The sequence below is a fragment of the Ahaetulla prasina genome, chromosome 13, assembly GCF_028640845.1.
Source record: "Ahaetulla prasina isolate Xishuangbanna chromosome 13, ASM2864084v1, whole genome shotgun sequence".
NCBI classification, from domain to species: Eukaryota; Metazoa; Chordata; class Lepidosauria; order Squamata; family Colubridae; genus Ahaetulla; species Ahaetulla prasina.
Window position 1 is genome coordinate 26129685 of NC_080551.1, and position 21175 is coordinate 26150859.

Sequence of the window (21175 nt, forward strand, 5' to 3'; positions counted from 1 at the left end):
TTAGCCCTGGGTCTGCACTCTGCAGGCATTTCTTCTGTACTTTGCTGAAATAAATGGGTCTTTGCAATAAGCCAAACAGCCTTCCTTGCCGGTCACTCATTCCGAAAGGAGCTGGCATAGCAGATGTTCCCGGGGTGGCAGGGAGCCAAAGACTAAATTGACTACACAGCCAGCTGAAAGTCCCTCTGCCGGGCGGGCAACGAGCTCCGGAAGAGCTTTGCAAGGCTGCTTCAGGTTCTTGGGGGCAATCTGTGACGATTGAGAAGAAGAGGAAGCGCGTCACAGCGTGGCAATTCAAAGTGGCAACTATCGGGCATGCATCGCATCACAGGCAAAGCCTACAATCGCCAAGTACATAAGGAGACCCACCTTTGAGTTTAACGGGGTTTATTGGCTAACGCCCAGATTGCTGAATCCAGGCACCTGCTAAGCCAGACCCCGTTGTGGAGGTGGCCAGCCGGGGGCGGGGTTGGAGGGGCCGCTCGGGCAGATCACCTGGCTGGGGTCCCGCTCCGCGCCCTAAGCAGACTGCGCAGGATTCCCTCCCTCCCCCCCCCCCCCGCCCACCGAGTCGGTTGAGTCTTCCAGCACGGAATGTACCAACCAGCCCCTTCCCCCTCACTCCTATCCGGGCACGCCCCCTCACGACTGACAGCCGCTCCCGCCCACCGCCTTTAACCCTTTGTGCGCCCGCCCCGAACGCTTTTTTCGCTCTAGCTTGGGCTCAAGCGGAGTTTCTCAGCGCCTGTGAGATGCCGGCTGGGGGATTCTGGGAGCTGCGGTGCACAAGCCTTAAAGCCCCCTGGAGTCGATGCCCTCCATCCAGCAGGGCTTAGCGCCTGCGACCGCCTCTCTTCGCTGCCAGAGCCTGCGAGGGTCCCCGGGCTCGAAGGTTCCTTTGCTCGGCGAGGATCGGACAGCTCCGGCTCGCGCGGCAGTCAAGACCGCCCGCCGCAGTTGCGAAAGTTGCGAAACAGCCCGTCCCTTAGGGAGCCCCGCCTCTCGGTCGTGGCGCATGCGCAGCGCGGGGCTGGGAACCGCCTCGGACCACAACTCCCGTCATCCCGCGGGAGCCGCCGCGTCCCGGCGCGCGCGTCTCGGCCCCGCCCCGCGCTGGTGCCCGCCCCCCCGCCCGTTCCCCCCCCGCCCGTCAGTCGGCGGCGGCGGCGAAGATGGCGAAGACCTACGACTACCTCTTCAAGCTGCTGCTGATCGGCGACTCGGGCGTGGGCAAGACCTGCCTGCTCTTCCGCTTCAGCGAGGACGCCTTCAACACCACCTTCATCTCCACCATCGGTGAGGCGCCCCGGCCGCCCGCCCGCCCGCCGCTCCCGCCCTCCCCTCAGGCGCCGCCCGCGGGGGACTCCAACTCCCATGGCGCGCGGGCGGCGGGAAGTGGGGGCAGGGCGGCCCTCCCTCCCTCCCTCCTTCCCGCTGGCCTGAGAGCCTCCCTCGTCCAGCGGCCCCGCCCTCCCCGCGGGGGTCCCTGCCGCCCCCGCCCCGCTCGACCCCCCCCGCTTCCTTCCCTCAGGGCTGGGGGCTGCTGAAGGGCCCCTCCGCCGCCCCCCCCCTGTGCCCAAAGGGTGCCCAGTCCTGGTGCCCCCCCTCCGGAAAGGGGGGACAGGTCGCGGGGCGCCCGGCAGCCCCCTCCCCCCGTGGCCTCCCAGGAGAGACCCCCGCTCCGGTGCCGGAGGGAGCCTTTGGCCCTGGGCAGGCGCTGCCCCCACCCCTTTGAGCCCATCCTGGCTGCTCTGCCAATGGAAAGAAGCGGGGCCCCCGCGGGCGTCCTTCGTGCGAGGGGGGCTTTGGGGAGGGTGGCACAAGCTAGCCCCCCACCCCTCTTTGGGGTCCGGCGGGGGCTTCATTTTTGACAAGCGTCTTTGCCAGGAACGCCTTACAGGAAGTGAATCTGAGCAGGCCAGGGGTTCCTCTGGGTGGGCTTCGGAAGGGCTGCCTCCTTTCCGGACGGGACCCCCTCTTCTTTGGGGGTGACAAGGCGGGGGTGGGAGTGGGGCACCCTCTGAGTCACAGTGGCCTTTATCCTAAAGCAACAGTTTTCAAAAAGCCATCATTTATTCATCTGTGAATGCAGCGCCATAACTACCCCGGTGCCACCTTTGGTGCGGTGACACAGAGTCACAAAAGCATTTCAAGAAATTATAACTCCCGTGGTAAAAGGGAGAGCGCTTTCGTGGCCAGGGGTAATGATTACTATATGTGATAAGAGTGTAGAAACACCCTTGACGAATCTTTGAACTGCCTGTGTGACTTAGTTGCAATTTGTGCTGTTTACTCAAAGTAGAATTATTTTTTCTTCTTCTGCGAGATAGCCAGTGTTTATTGCTTGAGCTTTTTATATACAGATTTTACACATTTAGTGCTGGGTTCTTGTTTTTACTTATTCCCAATCATTGTATTGAGCCACTTAGCAGTAAAAGCCATCAGACACCTGGCACCCTATACATCTCTTTTGCTGTGGTCTCAATTTATCGTTGGGGTGCCCACTTCGGGCCTACAGAGGCTAAGACCCAAAGCATTGAGAAGTAACATTTGGCTTGGTTGATACACAAAAACAGAGTCTTAGCAGGATCATTTAGCTTCACTGATGCAGAATTTGTTTTTTGGAGAAAAGGTGCAAGAGTTTCGTTGTTTTGGTTCCAGGTTTACTTGAGCAATTTCAGTCTGCATGCCATTCATTTCAGTCCAAACAGTGAACAGTAGACGTACTCAACTGTGTTCGTCTTGAAAGGATAATGCAGCCAAAGCACCAACAGAGAGGAGTAAAATGTCCAGCTGACAATAGGCAATAGGTCCAACAGAGAACTATTTTACAACCTTCTGAAAGAGAACTTGATTGTTGTGCCAAGTAGTTCAGCTCCTCTATTGACTGGGTTCTCATGTTGCACTCACGGTCTGTGTTTTGACTTCGCCTGTAGCAGGAACACTGGGCTTCAGAGCAGAACCTTTCCCAGCTTTGCCTTGCTTGCTCTGAGCTACACCACTGGATTGACCCCAAAAGAAGGTGTTGCCTGTGGGGGTCTTCTCAGCAGACCCTTCAGGGAGGGAAGTCCCCAGCACGGCCCTGCCATTTTGGCTTCTTCAGAGCATGGTGGCTTCCCAAAAAGGCTGGTCTGAACTTCCCATCCAAGATGAAAGAGAACAGTTGGCTCAAGGAAAGGATGTTCCTTTGGTTCTTGCTGAAATGTCACTGTGCTGAATGCTGAGTGTCCAGAAATTACCAGGAAATGAAAGGAGTTACAAGAAAAATTGCTCAGACTGGATGCTGAAGGGCGTTAAGCAAGCATGAATTCTTTTAGTAACCAGTCTTAAGCAAATGGCTTCATGTTCTCTGACATTTTGTGGGTTTTTTAGCTCCCCTGGCATATTGTTGTGCTAGGGATATAGATAGAATATCAGCATGTGAGCTTTCTAAACGTTGGGGCTGTTCCTGTGCGCCATGGAAGAAAATGTTAATTACTCAGCCACTGTAAATGGGGTTCCTGTGTGGTGGAGCCTTCTGTTCTAGCCTTTCTTCCTGTTGAATTAAACGTGTCCCTCATGCTCTGCTTCTTGTCTAAATTGTCTTTAACAAAATGTGTCCCAAACCGATCAAGGGGTTTTTTTTAATTAGGGGTGTACATTGTCCAGAGATATTTATTGTACTTGAAAATATCACAGGCTGGCAGGGGAATTCTGGGATTTGGAGTCAACAAATCTCAAATTTTCCTGGTCTACCCCTGGTCTATAACGTATTCCTTAGTCAACATAGATTACCATGCAATCTGAGAAGTTTCCTTGAAGTCAGGTTCTTTCTACGGGATGTATATATGTGATGTCACATTTATTTTGGTTGAAAGAAGGAGAACCTTGAGCAGAGACAGGACATGCAGAAACAGCCGGTGGTTCCTTCACAAATTCGCTAGAACTTTCTGATCCTCCTCCTGATGCAAAATCTATCATTTGTTGCTGGGAGACATTTTGAGAAGCCTCAGTTGCTCTATCTTTAGGCGTGGTTTGGTTCTTGTTCTTCCTTTCAGGCTTCATTCTCCCGCCTTGCCAACTTTGGTGGGCCGATGACCTGCAGATGTGCTGGACTACAATTCCCATCCCCAGCCAGCATTCCATGAGTCCAGACCCTGATGCAGCTCTGCACATTTAGTGGAAGGGCTGTTCTCTGCAGGCAGGATTTTACCGCTTCCTCCAGGGGAAACTCTTACTCTTAAACTAATCTAAAAGGGAAGTGAAACTTGACAAGATGGCCTGCAGCTTGCTTCAGAAGCTGCTCGATCATTGCATCAACTTCTAAAAGTTGCTCTCAAGTTACCAGGCTCCCTCCTGATCTCCTGGCACAGATAGCTGGGCTGTTTGACTGCTGCAGCCACCCCACTCGGCCCATCCGATTGATTAATTGATTACTGGGCAATGTGTGTCCTGGGGCAGTTCAGAGAAGTTGGAAGCCTCTCTTCTCTCCGGGGAGCCACAGGCTGTTCTGTTGCTGGCAGCAGTGACCTGGCTTGCGTTGCGTACAGGGCTGGCTCCCTTGTGATCTGGGAGGGGTTCAGATTCAGTGCAGGAACTTGCTGACTAGGAAACAAATTTGTAATATTTACATTCTTATCCAAGATGAAATCTGGATTCAACACAGTGTCCGTAATGCTGCTTGTGTGCTCGGAGGGCTTTTTTCTCTTGGAAGTGGTGCATCTGGATTTCATTTTCCCAGATAACATCAGCTTCTCAGCACTCTAGCGCAGGGGTTCTTAAGCTTTGGTAACTGTAAGATACGGGGACTTCAACACCCACATTTCCCTAGCCAGCAAGAGATTCTGGGAGTTGAAGTCCACCCATTGTAAAGTTGCCAAGTTTGAGGGGGAAAAAAACTACTGCTGTAGAAAATGTATGGAGATAACAGGCCCATCTTTAGAGAGACCAAACAAAATCAGCAATTGAAGCCTTGCTTTAGAAACACCAGTTTAATATTCTTTGTATGTAATTTAAATTTATCAGCACTGAACCCTTTAGTAGTGAACAAATGTACTTATAACACAATTGTGAGTTACAGGAACAAAAATAGCCATCCAATTTAATTTCGCATGAGGCCATGATCCCATTCAGATAAATGCTAAGTTCTCAAGAGCTAAATAAGGCTGCACTTGGGTGGGAGACCACTATGATATCCTAAAGGTATAGGACATACTGGCACTGGAGGAAGACAGCATCAAACCATTTCTGTAATTTTGCAAAGAAAATAAAGAGGACCTAACCAGGAAGGAACCCAAACTGCTCAATGGAATTTTAAATTCTTTTTTGTCTCAAATTTATTTTGCTGAACAAAGTTGGAGTACCACCTTACCAGTGAGCACGTAAAGAACACTGAGCACTTCATGTAATAGGATTGCTGTGATCATATTAAATGTTTTTCACTTGTAACCATAGTCTGCATCAGATCTGTGGTGGAATTTAGAAAGTGGAAAACTGGCATAAACGGAAGTATCTTGGCTTTTTTTGCATGTGAGAGTGGATTTGGGGGGATATTCTGTGCCTGAGTTCAAATACCTCCTGCAGAAAACAGCGGAAGGTAAAGCAAGTGGAGACTTGTCACCATGTTGTGACTAGAAGCTTGGAAAATGTCCATACGGCTGGCCCTTCTAGATCAAATATCTGTAGAGTTTACACGCCTCCCTCCCTCCGTCCTGGCCACACTATGAGAGGTGCTGAAATATCAAAAAATACACTGTGGGAGGAGAGGGGGGGAAGAGAAGGAGGATTTATTTGCAGGTGCCCATCTTGGTTTTTCAGCCTCCAATGGCTTAAGGCGTTTTAAGAGATGCTCATCCCTTTCCTAAGAGGAGCTTCCTGTTAGTGTATGGTGGTGGTGGGAATCAGAACGATTCCGCTACTGTGGCAACTTTCCCCCAAATAGGTGCCTTTTAATGAAATGTATCCTTAGACAAAGTGCCCACCTGTCCTGGGTTTTCCCATGCGAGGCCCGCCTGGCTTAGTCTGTGGCTTCCCTTGACGACTCTGAAGCAGGAGTCCTGGAGGATTGTTGGCCTTTCTTCCCTCCCTCCCTCCCTCCCAGCCTTCTGGCTCTGCTTTCAGGGTGAAGCCGTGACACCCGGTTTGACAGATGCCCGGTAGCTTCATCCCCTTTAATTGGCAGATGACGCTGCCTTTGATTCTGCGGGTCTCATTTGACTGAGACAAATGGCTTGTTTAAATACTCATTAACCTTTAAGAACATTAGGCCCCTGCGTTCAATTCCTAACATCTGCTGCAAGGAAAGCGAGCGTATTCCAAAGAATAGGTGCAAAACGCCTGCTGCGATTCAAACACTAGGCACTGTTTTAGGGTTCTCTGGCATCTCTAACAATTATGTTTTTGTTTGATCCTAAACTCAAATTCTGGTCCGGTTTCTTGGCAGGAAACATCTTTGGTTGTCTATTACCTTTGAACTACTACTGTAGGTCCTCATGCACAAAGCAAAGCAGTTTTTAATCCTAATGGTTTAAGTGCTTCAGGTAATCTGAGGTGGCCCTACTTGAGATGCTTCAACTGGTGGGCTGGGACTCTTACTTCAAGGAAGGGTCTCAAACCCTTGGCAAGGCAGAGCTGACTTTGGCTTGCGGAGTTGGGCATGGCCTCTCCTGAGAGTAACAAGGCAGGCTTTGAATGGGATACATTTCATTGTTCAATGTTATCTGAATAGATGTTTTATCACTACTAATATGCCATTGTAAAACTGCAAAATATAACTCTTGTGTTCAACACTGAACTCACTTTTTGGTTGCCTGAGAAATCCTAGCAATTTTCCACTGAGCATGCCTCTACTGGGATCAACCTCTCGCTAGCCTTTCTCTATCCTGTAGTTAAATTTGGGCAGCTTGAGTGTATTGATATTTGCTCCGAACATAAAAATCATTGAGCCTTATCCTCTCGTTTCTGATGTGGTAGTAGACCAATTTAAATTAACCACATTTAGTAATGACCAGAGCACAGAATGATTACCGTCTTAAGCAGATCCATTTGAACTTTCGTTTAGAGCCGTGGAGTCTTATTTCCAGAATTGTGCTGCAATAGGCATACCAAATTCAATGTGTTGATTTTACTAGGATATTCAGGTTCTCCGGTAGTAAATCATGAAGTTTTCTTTTCCAGTCTACCTGTTAAAATAAAGAATGGGGTTTGCCTTTTTTTTTGCCCTGCTATTGTTGGGCTTGAATGAGGTTTGAAAGCTGTTGGGGAGATAACGGATGAACCAACTAATCTTATTCTGACTCAAAGGCTGGAGGAGGGGGCTTGCTGATCCTCCAGATAGAAAGGATGGCTCTGACTTGCTTTTACCATTTGACCTGGAGCCCCCTCTAAAGGGGAGAAGAATGTTCCACAGATGCCAAACACAACGGCTGCTGCTGCGTCTTTTAAAGGGAAAACTCCTTCTCTCTGAGCAGAGAAATCGGCCGGCCCTGTGAACTTCCTCTGCCTGCATTCCACCCTGCTGAAGTCAGAGTGGAATCCTCAGGCATCTTGATGGAAAGTTACTTGCATGCCTAAATTTCTCTCTGAACAACGTTCCAGCTGTTGAGAGGTCTCTGCTGGACTGGGAGAGTGGCATCAACAATTTCAGGGCTGAAAGTTTGGAGAGGAATCCGGTTAGCAGCATCCTTCCTAAAGGAGCCTCGCAGGGCAATGGAGAACCTGTCGGTTCCTTCAATTGGACAGCGCTCCCGGGAAAGTGTCGTTTCTGGATGTGGTTTCTGGGAATGTTTTCCCATCTTTAGGAATTTGTCTGCAGTGCCACTGATGTGGATAGTGTGAAATACATGCCATGTCTTCGCCTGTGTATTAAGCAACATCAGATTACTTCTGTGCTCCTTTGGTCTAGGTTGACAAATTAGGGTGGACAAAGGGCACCAGATAATCCAATGCAATTCCAGGGCTTTGCCAGCCTATGTCACCTTAAAGGGCAGAGAGATCCTAAGCTCTAAGTAGGATCCCACTGCTTCCCTCGAGAAAAGTGATCCGATCCACCATGCTAGTGCATCTTTGGCTAGCAATTGGGCCGTTAAGGCATAATTAAGAAGTGAAATTCTGAGTCTTTGTTCCACAAAGATAGTCCCTCTGGAGTGTATATTCAGGCTAAAGTTTCTGTGGTCCAGTTTAAAGAAAACACTGGGTTTTGGACTGCCTTGTCCACAGGGAGAGGGTCTATACAGTGAAGCAGCACTGCTTGAACCCAACTCATATGTTGGACTGGTTTTGATGGCTATCTAGAAACTAGAGATGGTTCAAAAATACCTCAGTGGAGTAACATCTATTCTATGGGAGCTGCATTGGCTACCAGAGTTATTAATTACTGTGGTTAATAGGAGTGTAAGGATACAAGAAGAGAACATCTGTGCCTATTTTTCCCACCCTTTGTCTGCAACAGGATTAATTATGCCTTACTAAGTTTAAAGAGTTCTTTATTTTCCATCTTCAGGAATTTGTGGTTGAGAGCGCAGTAAACAGATTATTTGCAACTTTGGATCATGATGAGACTCGGACAAACAGAGCCCAGCCGAGGGTCCTTTTCTAGGTTGTTACCCAATTTCCTGAAGCCATGAAGAAGGTCCCAGAGCCAGGGAACTAATGATCTCATACTACCCAGGAGAGCAAAATAAACCTGCGTGTGACATTCGTGTCTGTGGAATAAGAGGAAATGTGGAAATGTGGCAGGCCAGATGGCCGTGTGTGGTGTATTGATGTATAGCAACAGGGATGCATGCTGTGTTTCAAACTGCATGCACTGGGTTACCTATCTGGTTGGAACCTCTCGGGTGCTGCGCTGGGTGTTTCCTTAGGGTTGATCTCTGTAACAAGCCCAGTTACTGTCACTCAGGCCCTTTTTATATTTGGGAATGTCAAAGTTTTGCTCCACCAGCAAACTCCAAAAAGGGCAAATCTACAACCGGTTGCGGTAGTCCCTGGTCACGTGACCACCACTCATGATGTTTTTTGCCGGTTTCTGACAAAAAGGCCTGCTCAGATGACTTGGCTTGCTTAAAAACCACCACGTTCACTTAATGAAAAAGGCCACAAAAATTGCTTCTGGTCACATGGATACCTCAATTTATGACCGCAATGACTTATGACTGTAATTCCCGGCTCAATTAAGGTTGTAACTCCAAGGTTACCTGGATAAGAAAGGGGCTACCTGGTCCTTGCCACGGATGGATTGAAATGGAAGTTGTCTTCTAGTGTTGGGCTTGGTGTATTTATGCTACTCTGTATTCCCCCCCCCCCCCGCAAAAGACCTGTGTGTACATGCAACGACTGGTAGGCACAGCAGGGCATGATAAACAATATCCAGAAAGCCAATGAAACCTTCCTTTCTGTGGCATTTAGCGTATTTGAAGCTTTTCAAAACATAATTGAAACCAGCAAGTCATCCTTCGTGCATCTTCCTTTGTCAGATGCTGATCACGCCACTCTGTGTGTCGGCGGCTGCACCTCACAAAATCTTGCCTCTTGTCACAAAACCACAGACCGAGGCTCCTCTTCTCCTTGTCACGTCAGCGGCAGCCCCATTGGGCATTTTCAGAAGAGGCCAGCCAGATCGAAATCCTGCATGCTGCGAGGATGAAACTTCCGTTCCAGGACCTTGGCTGTGTTTTAGTCCAGGGGTCCTCAACCTTTCGGATCTCAGGGACCACTAAATTCATAATTTGAAATCCCACGGATCACTAATATGATCTGCCTAATGACCTGGGTAGACATGGCTAGCTGGTCATGTGACTGGGTGGGCATGGTAAACTCGATGTCACTCAAACTGAGGGGCGCCTCACCGGCCTCTACTCACCCCTCCCCTCCCAGCCCCTCCTTGCCGGCCCGCCCGGGCTCCTTAGGGCCCCAACAGGAAGCAGTTATTGGAGCTAAGCAGCCACCATAAGAAAGAGTTAGCAAAACAGCTCAGTTCAAATTGGATCTGACCGAAAAGGAGGCTCAGCAGAAGCCCCTCACTGAGGACTAGGAGCATAGGCTTTCCAAACAGAAGGAAGACCTGTGGGGGTGCAAGGCCAGGTACCGGTGCCTGGAGACCCAGTGGGCTGATCTGGTCAGCCAGTTCCAGGCCAGGATGCAGTCCCATTAGAACAAGGCCCACAGGCTCTTCACCGCCAGTGGCCACTTCCCTCCAGCCTTCGCCCAAAGCCCTGCACCAGGAGGCTGAAGCAGACCCCAAGACGGAATTTCTGCCCTCCTCCAACCCACACAAAAAGACCCAGAAGGGGGAGACTCTCTTTAGCAACACAAATGTTCATTGTATGTATCCGGCCCAGGGGCTGTAGTTTGAGGATCTCTGATTTAATGCAATATAAAAAATGCAAATAATTTTTCTGCGCACCACCAAAATTTTCTCGTGGACCACCAGTGATCCACGGACCACTGGTTGGTGACCGCTGTCTTACTCTGTTAAATTAGCTTTAAAAAAAGCTGTATTTTTTTTTACCAGCTTGTTAATGGGCAGACTGGGAATTGAAAGTCTATTGTTTGCATTGAATGCCTAAGCCAGAGATGGGCAATTATGGCGACTTCATAACCTGTGAAGGTCAACTCCCAGAATTCCTGAATCAGTGTGGCTAGCTCAGGAATTCTGGGAGTTGAAGTCCACAGGTCCTAAAGTTGCCATAATTGCCCACCAAGGCCATAAGCGGAAAACAGAGTGGGAAAAGTGGACTTTCAGCCCCAGCCAGAACAGGGACTCCGTTCCGAGCTGGGACTGCTGCAAGGGGAAAGAAAGAGACGCTGCACGAAGACAGCTTGGGAAGAATCGGGCTCTTCCTTGACCTGCATTCCTTCTATCAAAGCCTCTCTTTGTTCTTGTTGCCAATTCCTCCGTGTGGAATCTGTTCGGGTGAGCAGTGTTCCTTTTCAGTGCTGGGGAAAGTCCTGGCTCTCCCCCCCACCTTTCTCTCCCCCCCCCCCCCGTTAACCTTGAGCTCTTTTTCAAAAAGCAGCCCTCACACCAGAGGTAGTGAGGAGTGGGTCTGAGAGAAGCCCCACCCAGAGGCTGCAGGTTGGGAGGAGGCTCAAGGCAGGCCAACCCTTTCGTGCCCCCACAAGCACAGGGAATGTTACGTACACTGCTGATAGCAGCAAGCCCCAGGCAGAGGCAATTGCAGCCTTTGGATGCAGGGTCTAAAGCTGCAGACTTGGCCAGGAAGTTTAAACAGTTTTGGAAGGAGGCGATGAAACCACTTTTGTCTTATTGCTAAGAAAATTCATATTATTGTCTACGCGGTCAGCAAATGTCCAGCTCCATTTTCAGAAAAGCTTCCCTTTGCCCTAATTGTGAATGGACGTTCTGTTCTAGGAAAGTATCAGTCTTGCTTGCTTGAGAACAGGGTTGGCAGCGCAGAAGGCTCTCCGGGTGAGCCTCCAAGCAGGGCTGGAGCCCCTTTGGCAGTGGGATCAGCACCAGTCAGTTAGCCTCTCTTCCTCCTTTCCGTGCCTTGGCCTGATTCTGCCCCTTTTGCACAGGGCACGTGGGGATCCCGTTCCTTGGCACCTGGCGTGTCCAGCTTCTGGCTGCTGGGTCTGAGCTGGAGAGTTTATGCTTTGAATGCGTGAGAGAGGACCCCCAATTGGGGGGAGGCTCTGCTGTGTTTCCTTAGAGTCTGCTGTTCTGAAAGGCTCAGGAGCCATAGAAAAAAACGAGTGGCCCTTTCTCTGCACATATATTCATTCCCATCCGTATCTGTCTGTCCGGTCCTTTGCAAGGCCATCACAATTTGGAATCACCCTAGGAGAGGTGACTAGCCAAGTTCTTACGTTTGCATTCCCCTTAAAATCAGGCCGCCTTTTAGTGCAGTGTTTCTCAACCTTGACAACTGGAAGACTGATGGACTTCAACTCCCAGAGTTCCCCAACCAACCATGATGATTGGGGAATCCTGGGAGTTGAAGTCCATCGGTCTTCAAGCTGCTAGCATTGGTCAACATCTGCCCAGTGGCCCAACAAGGCATTCAGGCAGATGCTCCAATTTTGCCTCTTTTGTGTGATTCTGCATTTGCTTGCAGAAGGAAACAGTCAGCAGCAGCTGAAAGGCTCCGAATTTCAGCACTGCTCTAAGTTGGGCTCGTTTCTCTCCCCCAACCAACGTGTGTCTTGCAACCTGCTCCTCCGGAAGCAGCAGCCAGTCAGCAGACCTCTCCTGCTGATGGATGCAGCGGCGCACCACTTCCTGTTGCTGAAGGGAGGAAGCGCCAGTGGGTGGCTCACAACAGCCCCTTGCAGAGAGCTGCAAGCCTTAGTAAGACTTTCCATTGTCACCCTGAAAGAAAAAGAAAGAAAACTCCACCAGGCCCCAGGCTGGAATCAAGTCACTGGGTTAGGGAGATATTTAAACCAGCTGAGCTCTGGGGAATCGTCTAGAATTCCTTTTGTAGCTACAAAAGTGTATCTTTCTCTTTCCTGTGAGTGGACAACAACGTCTTTGTGGGTACAGCTGCATCTCTGCTTAAAAGAAAAAAATCCCATTTGCAAAAAAGCAGGAATGTTAGGCAAGGTGGAACCGTGGTTTAATTTGAGTTCTTTATATCCCCAGCGGAACCGGGGTTATGATTAATTTAAATAGTGACTTTTGTTTTGAATTCACTTAATAAATGGTGGGGTGGAGATTTGAGTGGGTTTGATCCCGATTGCTTTGTTTGTTCTAAATTCTCGGATGCAGGAGAGTGTTGCAGCAAGACAGAACTTATGTCTAATGTAACTGCCCTTCTTTTTATTTTTTTAGGAATTGACTTTAAAATCAGAACAATAGAACTGGATGGGAAGAAAATCAAACTGCAAATATGGTAAGTGTATCAGAACGCAACTGGCTTGCAGATGCAGGTGGGAGGCCTTCCTTTCTGAAACTCCAGGCAGAAGTGTCTTTGAAGGCTTAAGAGCTGGGGAGGGCATCTGGGCTGGCATAAGGAAGCCTCCTTGTTTGGCCTTCTTGCCTGTTTTGGACTTTGTCCAAGATATCTGGATTTAAGGCGACGTTTAATCAGCATTTAATGGAAATCAGAGGAAGTGAGGAGAACGTGCATGAGCCTAACACTGAGCGGGAGGGGGGGTTACTTGGGGTGAAGCCAAGAGTTGGCCTGCAAACGGCATTCTAGAGGCTGTTGGCTTGTCAGAGCTTCAGTGGAGCCGGCCTTCGGTCTGCAACTAGGCTGGGTTCCAAGTTCTGCTCAGCCAGATTGTGGGTAGAGTTGTGTGCCGGGGTCCAGATGAAAGTCCAGCATTGTGATGGGTGTTTGGGAAAGGCATGAAGCACTGATTTTCCCCTCTGCCCCTCCCCGCCTCGGTTTGACAATGTGTCTTGGTTTTCAGGGACACCGCAGGCCAGGAGAGATTCCGCACCATCACAACAGCCTATTACAGGGGGGCCATGGTGAGTGTGTGTTCTCAGGCTTGCCTTTGTGACAAGCTCACCTAAATTCTCCCTGCCGCAGCCCATCTTTCACGGCAGACCAGCCACTTGTGGGCTTTCTCAGGAGGAGCAGAGTCTGGGGCCTTGCCTTTCTTAGTCCTTCTATTCCCCACCCCCCAAAAAAACCCAGAAGGCTGGTAAGGATGACGGCATTAAGCAAAGTGGAGGTTTCACAAGCAGCAGAGTTGGCAGGACGGGAACTGCAAGCGATCTGTGACTGCGGCACATTCGAAGTGCTTTGGCCCCTCACTGAGGTTGCTGGGTGACTTTCCCTCTGGCCAAATATGGGAAGTAGCAGATGAGCACCCAGCAAAAAAAGGCAGAAATGGTTGACGCAGAAGTGGGATCTTCAGAGGAGGCCATTAAAGTGGGTGGGTGGGTTCTGTAGGCCTGAATGTATTTGGGAGGGGGAAAGAGGCTCTTCTGCTTTCCTTCTCAAGCAGCCTGGCCTTCTCTTATTTCTGGAGAGCCGGGTGGATTTTGGGGGGAAGTCAGACCCTGAGCCATTGGCTCTGCCGATGGGCAGGGTAGGCTCTATGGAGGCTGGGGTGGCCAGGGCCTTTCCAGCTGCAGCTGAAGGAGCATCAGGCAAGATGCTGGAACACCGAGGAGCGGAAGCATTCTGCTTCTGCCCTTCTAGGGAGCTTGCCAGGGTCTCAGAGGACCCTGGCAAGAGGGTCAAACTAGATCTTTGATGAAGAAGCTGCAACAGAAGAAAAGGAGGAGATGGCTGCATCCGAAGGCTTTTTAATTTTCAATGAACATCTCGGTTAAAAAGCATAGATACCCACAGTTGACCCAGGAGGGATAATGGAAGGATGAAGCCTGTTTTAATTGGCACAGAAAGACGTATTGTGGCCACTGCAGAATGATGACAGCTGCACTCTTTGTTTTTCCCCCCAGGGGATAATGCTGGTTTATGATATCACCAATGAAAAGTCTTTTGACAACATTAAGAACTGGATCAGGAACATAGAAGAGGTAGGTGTGCCTGGAAGGGGAAGAGACGGCACGTGGGGGCATTCGCAGGGTCCCAAGTAGAGAAGACACAGAAGGGCTGGGGGAAGAAACCGATGGATTGCTTTTTCTCAGGGGAGACTAGCCGAGGACTCCCATTGCGGAGCTAGCTCTTCTGTGGCCCAAAGCTAAAACAAGGACAAAGGGGGACTCGGAGTTGGTGCCTGCAGCTTCTCCCTGCTTGATCTTCCATTGTTCCATTTTTTCTCCTTGAGTCATGGCCCTCCAGATTTCCTCTCCTGTTGGCAGGAGTCCTGCTCAGTTTTGGTCCTGGGCCTCGCTGGTTTCCTCTGCTCCTCCGATTGCTAAAGTTTTGTTTACCCCTCGGTGCAGTCTGTGAGCAAAGCAGACTTTAAAAGGGTGGGCTTTGCAAAGCTCAGCCTCCAGAAATACATTCCGGGGCAGGAAGTGGGCCCTGGGCTTTTTGGACAGACTCCCTCCCAGGGCTTTGGGCACCGTAAGGCTGCTCTTCTTAACTTGGTTCCTCCTCCCTCCGCCCAGCACGCTTCTTCGGATGTGGAAAGGATGATCCTGGGCAACAAATCTGACATGAATGAGAAAAGGCAAGTTTCAAAGGAAAAAGGAGAAAAGGTAAATCTCGTGACAACAGAGTTTCTAATATCGGAGCTGCCTTTTTCTTGGGAGGCAGGCGGGGGGGGGGGGGAAACAGTGGCAGTCTGGGGTGGCAAAAAATGAGGAAGGTTTCACACCACCTTTTCCAACTACTAAATGTGATGAAAAGCTAGGAGCTTTCTTGAACTGCGGCCTTTTCATAAACTTAGTTGGAAAAGGGCTACCAGGCAACAACACTCTCCCCCCCCCACCCCCGAATTTGTCTTCAGAGATGATTTGGCAGATCGGTTTCCTAGTTCCCCAGCTAAAGAATGTCAGAGCTTCAGGTGTCAAAACTTGCATTCAAACTCGCCATTTATGAAATTGCTGACTCTGACTGATTGCTTGTTGAAATCTTCATATTGCAGTTAGCAATTGACTACGGCATCAAATTTCTGGAAACCAGTGCAAAGTCCAGCATCAATGTGGAAGAGGTAAGCATCACGCAGGTGGAAGCCGGGGTCGGACCTGCAACCATGAAGCTGATGTCTCAGGAAGGAGGGGGGACTGGGAAAACACCCCCCCCCTTTCTGCCTCCCAAGCATTTCAAGTCCTCCTTGCTGCTGCTTGTTTGTGGACTGGAAAGTCTGTCGCTCTGTGGCAAAGACTCGATTCAGCCCCTCTTGGCCCCTTCAGGGAAAATGGGGCGGTGGGGGACGAGAGCCAGCCCATCTTTTCCCCAGTCACCGGGCGGCCTCCTGAGTCTCATCAAGGGCTGGCACAAAGGGGACCGGGGGCCCCTCAAAGGAAGGGCTCCCTCAGGTTTTGCTTTGCCCTTGATGGCAGAGAGCAGATCCCTCAACTCTTCTGCAAGTCTTCTGGGGAGCGAGGCTGATGCCCACTGGGCTAATTGTACAAGTCCCGCTTGGCCCTCCTTAGCAACACCCTTCGTGGGTAAATCTTTGCCACCCCTATCTGGGAAGGGTGGGGTCCCAGTGTGGGTATTTGGTGAGAAAGGGGATTGGATTCTGGATTGGAATTCATAGCTCAAAATTTGAGAAAGGCACCTGAAGCATAATAGTTGCCTTCCCCTAAAGGACTTCATTCTCCACTCCGAAGTAATTGTCTGAAGTCCACTGGAGTTGAGCAGCCTGTCAGTTTAAATTTAATAAATAATTTAGTAAATTATTTGGATTGCATAGATCTCATCAGATCTTTTCTCTTCCTTCCAGGCTTTCTTCACCCTTGCACGGGACATTATGACAAAGCTCAACAAAAAAATGGTTGGTTTCTCTTGGTACTGACCTGTCCTGATTCGCGTGGCTGCTGGCCAAAGCAGCTCCAAGATGGCTTCACAGGCCGTCGAAATTTTCCCTAAAGGGGCAGCTTCTGCCCATCTGTGCTGGGGAGAGACTGGGAGCGTTGAATGGGATGATCACAGCCTTAATGAGCCCCTCCCCTCCTGCTGCCTAATAAGAAAAGAGAGCACGAGGGTAAGGCATGCATCCGCTCCAGGGTGCAGTCCAGCCACAAGCAAAAACTAACAACGGTTGGCAAGGCAAAGGTTTGTTTGATCAATGATCAGGACAATAACAAGTCAGACCACAAAATGGCATCTCAGTAATAAAACATAATAAACAAGTATTTCAAACTACGTAAAATTCTAATGCGAGATCAAATTACACAAAAGCAATAAAATCAATGGACACTATGATATATTTACATTACAGTAAAGAAACCCCATTTTCCTCTATTATGTTTCTATAAGCTATAAACTTGTAGACGTGATATCCCAGCTGTCAAAGAAGGCTGCAAAGGTTTACAGCCCATCATCCCCACCCTCTAACTTCATCCCCTTTCGGCATCTACATCCGCTTTATTTATTCAATGGGTATATTTGAAACACTTTGCAGGTGTATCTGAGGGAGGTCAGACGGTCCCCTGAGGCAGCCAAGGATTGCCAGCTGGGGAATCCCAACTCGGGGCTAGGCCAGCAAGCCTTTGGAGGAGCAGGGGCCGTTTCTGACAGGAGGCCTGGCTTAGCAGCCATTTAGCCTGTGAAAATCTTGGCTTTCCTTCCTGTTTGCCCAGAACATAGTTTGGGTTTTGAAGGTGAGGATCAGGTCGAAGCTCTTGCACAGCCCCTCAGCCAGATCTCCTGCATGACCCGTCTTGAAAGGCGGCAAAAGGGTTGCTGGGTTCTGCCTTCCTCCTTCCGTTTCAAATCAAGGATCGTGTCTGTTTGGTTTTCCCAAATGTCCTGGACTGACCGGTGAACAAACACAAACGCCTCACCTTTTTCGCTTGCTCTGTTGAACTGAAGCATGTAATTTTTTTCCTTGATTGTTCCTCGACCTGCCAGATAATCCCAAAGGCCACGTCCAGAATCCATGTGCAGGAAGCATCATCAAGCAGGACTTCCTCCTGCCCGATTGAGATTCCCAGAAGCATTTTCCATGCCTGTTTTTGTCACAATGCCGCCCAGTGTCTGCTTCGGTGCTTTCTGAACCCCTGGCATTTTTCACAATTTCATTTGAATTATCCTTCACTCCCATTTCAAAAGAAAAAGGGAAAATAGATAGAGTGTTTTTTAAAAAACCCTCCCCTGGCAGAGTTTAAAAAGAAACTTCTAGTGCTCTCTAAAACAGGCGCTCTCCTTTCCCTCTTAGTAACCCTGCCCTCGTTTTTGTTCTTGCCTCTCTTTCTCTCTCCCTAGAACGACAACATTTCGGCAGGTGCAAGCGGGCCCGTGAAAATCACAGAGAGCCGGTCAAAGAAGAGCAGCTTCTTTCGATGCTCGCTGCTTTGATGAACTTCTCCTCAGAGACTGCAGCATACCTAGAACAAAAAAAAAATACCTTTTCCTGCTTCTCTGAAAGCACAGGCTCCCCCAGCCTCAGAGCTGTTACCGCCCGGCTGCTGCTGAGGGCTCTGCTTGGACCTAGAATGGGCTAAACCGAGAGAATGGATGGGACTCTCTCCGTTGGCCGCCATCGCCAGCCTCCCCACTCCGAGACATGGAAGCTGTGAAGTTGAGAAACTCCCACATGCCGGAGCTCCGTTTCCTTCCTTCCTTCCTTCCTTCCTTCCTCTTTCTTTCTTTCTTTCTTTCTTTCTTTCTTTCTTTCTTTCCCTCTCTCTCTCTCTCTCTCTCTCTCTCTCTCTCTCTCTCTTTCTTTCTTTCTTTCTTTCTTTCTTTCTCTGCCTGCTTCAAAAACTGCTGAGTATTTTCTTTGCACATCTCTGTTAGTCCTTGGTTGAAAGTTAGGGCCAGGTCATTAGAGGCACAGGGTACTTGGTTGGTGGGCTAGTCTTGGAGGCCTCCTTGCAGGCTTGGTCCGTTTCCTTTTTTTCTTTTCAGCAACCACAAACCTCTTTGTTTATCAAGGGCTGACCCTGCCCACCCCAGGGACAGCTGGGGCCTCTAGGGCTGGGCGGGGATGGGGTGGGGGGAGGCTTTGCTACCTGAGACAGCAGCCCACCCTCCTGGTGCAGATTGTTGACCTGCAGTCCAGAAGGGAGGCTGGCTGGAAGACCCCCGGGCTCCGTGGCCTCGGAAGGGGAACTGCTACTGGTGGGAAATGGGGGTACACGTAGGGTGGGCACACATTCTGAATCTTTTCCCCCCAGGGATGCCACCATAATGTGGATGTGGAACACCCAAACCACTTAAAAGCTCCTGTGGGGCTCGGATGGTTTAACAAATACACAATCCTGTGTAGGTCAAGATAAGTTTGCTTGTCTGACAGCAGGATGTCCCTTTTGTGGGTCCTGACTGTCCCCCTCGCCCTTCACTGCATTTCCCTCGTTCCTTAATCTGGCTCTGCGAAGGCTTGGGGTCTGTTTCCAAGCATCTGGTTGAACCCAGGACCCAGTTTTCCTCCCTTCATTAAGTGGGGTGGCTCTCTGAACGCCAAGAGAGGATGCCCACCTGGCAGGTGCAACCTGGGCCCCTGTCAAAAGGAAGCAATGACTCCATGAGGACTTTCCTTGGGTCAGCGATCACTGAAGCTGAGCTGCCTTTTCCTTTCCAGGCAACCGGGCTCCTCTAAATGGGTGCTTTACTTTTATTGACGTGCCAAACCAACGCTCTGTGTGGGGCAACTCCTGGCTTCACCGCTTCCCGCCACCCCCGGGAGGAAAGCGCTGCCTTCCTGCCAGTCCACTCTGTTCACCTGACAGTATTTCATTCTTGAGCCCTGAGTCTTATTTGGGGACACCTGGCGCAGGTGAGCCATCTTGGCGGGTCTTGCTGTCTTCAGAAACGGCTGCGATGCCCTTGTGTGATTCAGCATATGGGCAGAGTTGGCCTCATCCCCACTTCAACCCAAGGGGTGCAAAGTGCTTTCTTTGAGGTGGGGGGGGCTGCACCCACAGGGCATGCCCCCCCAAGCCCTCCTGATTGTAGACCCCTTTGGCATTGTCGTGAAACTCAAACCCGTCGTGCCCGTTGCGTCTTTCCTTCCCTCGGCTTTCCTCTTGGTCTCCTTCCATATCTCGGGTTCTGCCAACCAACGCTTTGTCTCTGAGAAGGTTCCCTCGGGAGAGCCTGCAACTAGTCGAAATGTTATAAAGTGCTTTTTGAAGCAGCAGCATATTGGGGTATCTACTCTGTTTTATTAAAAAAAATGCTATTTTCTTACTTCTAGCTGTGCTACAGTGTACATAATTTGAGTAAGACCATAGGAAATCCACTTTAAGCTTGGTGTTGTAAAGTTAACACACGATTAACTTACCTTTATAATGTTAAAAGTTTAGGTTTTGTTCCTGTCGGTTGTTTAACGACAGAATTATTTCTTCCCTGCTGGATTTTTTTTTAAGAGGCCATCACCTGAAAACAGCCTTAGTCTTCAGGGACAAGGATCACCTCTGCAGCCACAGGACAGCCAGGGTGCCTGCTGAATTTTCTTCCCCGCGGCTTTGTGGTAGGGGAAGGCTTGTCGAGAGAGACCTGTTGCCTCTCGTCCTTCTCCAGTCTGGGTGCTCCAGATGTGCTGGGCTGCTCTTCCCATCACTCAAGGTTGGCTGCAACAAAGCACATCTGATGGGTGGCCAGAAGGCCAGGCGGTCAACAATGGCGTTGGGGTTGGCCTCCCCTCCTTCGCTTGAGCAGAGCAGGCCGCTTGCAAAGCAGGGGCCCTCAGAAGCCAGACCTCCTTAGTTTTGAGCGCTGAAGCCCAACCTGGAGTGGCTCCCTGCCTGTTGGACTGGGGTCTAGACTTCTGGCCCTTCTTCGGGGGGCGGGGGGGGGAGGCCCTTGGACTTTGCTCGTCGTAGGATCCAAATATGACTTTCCCTCCCCCTGTTCCTGGCTTCCTGCCCCTGTCCTGGGAAGAGCAGGCAGCCTGTCCTTTCATTGCCCCCTTCTTCTCCCCCATTTTAAGGGTTTTTATGTATTACCTGCCCGGTTCCACCTTCAGGCTCCTGTGCTGCATGTGAGATCAGAAAAAATAAACCTCTGTATAGTACTTGTATAATACTTGCCAGCTTTTTTTTAATAAATGGGGTATGTACATGTACCAAATGCTTTCTCCATGTCTTATTTTCAGATGTGAAAGAATAAAATCCATTACGATGGGTCGTCATCTTGGTATGTTGCAATGTGTCTGTCCCTAATTTGGTTAGCAGTGTGCAAGGCTTTTAACTGCAATTAAATTGGACAAAGGATTTGGTAATTAGAGAACCGCCGAAATGGGAAATGTCGGAAGGTCAATTATACTGAAATAGATCTTTGCATTGGTATTGCCGTAGTCTAACATTACCGTTTAATTATTTTTTTTAGTCAAAATAAATTACATTCTAGATTTTAGAAATAAATGACAATTAGAAGGAAAGTTGCATAGCTTCTGGAAAATGTGAGTTTTTTCCTGTGGCTTTACAGGTGATTTTATGTGCAAATGAAATTTAGTGCAATATTCTAAATTCGTATGATTCCAAAACAGACTTAATTTTTACCTGGAGTTATTCCATCATGTGAAACATGTTGTGTCCAAAGGCCTAACCCCTATATCGCTTGAAATCTCCCTCATTTCTTTCCCTCTGTAGCAGGAAGAGGGGAAGAAAGGCTGGGATGAGGGTGCCCCAGAATCACTCCGTGAAGGTCCATAGATGAGGATGGACCGGAATGGTTTCTCTGCAGCCCTGGTCCGT

General features: G+C 49.6%; 1 protein-coding gene across 1 annotated transcript; it reads left to right on the forward strand.

Annotated features, from left to right (window-relative positions):
* Nucleotides 1-673: 673 nt before the first annotated feature.
* RAB8B (RAB8B, member RAS oncogene family) lies at nt 674-20549 on the forward strand. The gene is made up of 8 exons (XM_058156101.1): nt 674-1296; nt 12773-12833; nt 13357-13417; nt 14360-14437; nt 14975-15064; nt 15454-15519; nt 16258-16308; nt 17742-20549. Exons 1-8 carry the CDS (start codon nt 1173-1175, stop codon nt 17832-17834), a joined length of 624 nt encoding a protein of 207 aa, XP_058012084.1. The 5' UTR covers nt 674-1172; the 3' UTR covers nt 17835-20549.
* The last annotated feature ends 626 nt before the right edge of the window (nt 20550-21175 follow it).

Bases quoted from the DNA above. Each gene is read 5' to 3' on its own strand.
- RAB8B (XM_058156101.1), top strand. From the start codon at position 1,173: ATGGCGAAGACCTACGACTACCTCTTCAAGCTGCTGCTGATCGGCGAC. The intron at 1,297-12,772 runs GTGAGGCGCCCC...TTATTTTTTTAG, and splicing joins CACCTTCATCTCCACCATCG to GAATTGACTTTAAAATCAGA. The intron at 14,438-14,974 runs GTAGGTGTGCCT...CCCTCCGCCCAG, and splicing joins GGATCAGGAACATAGAAGAG to CACGCTTCTTCGGATGTGGA.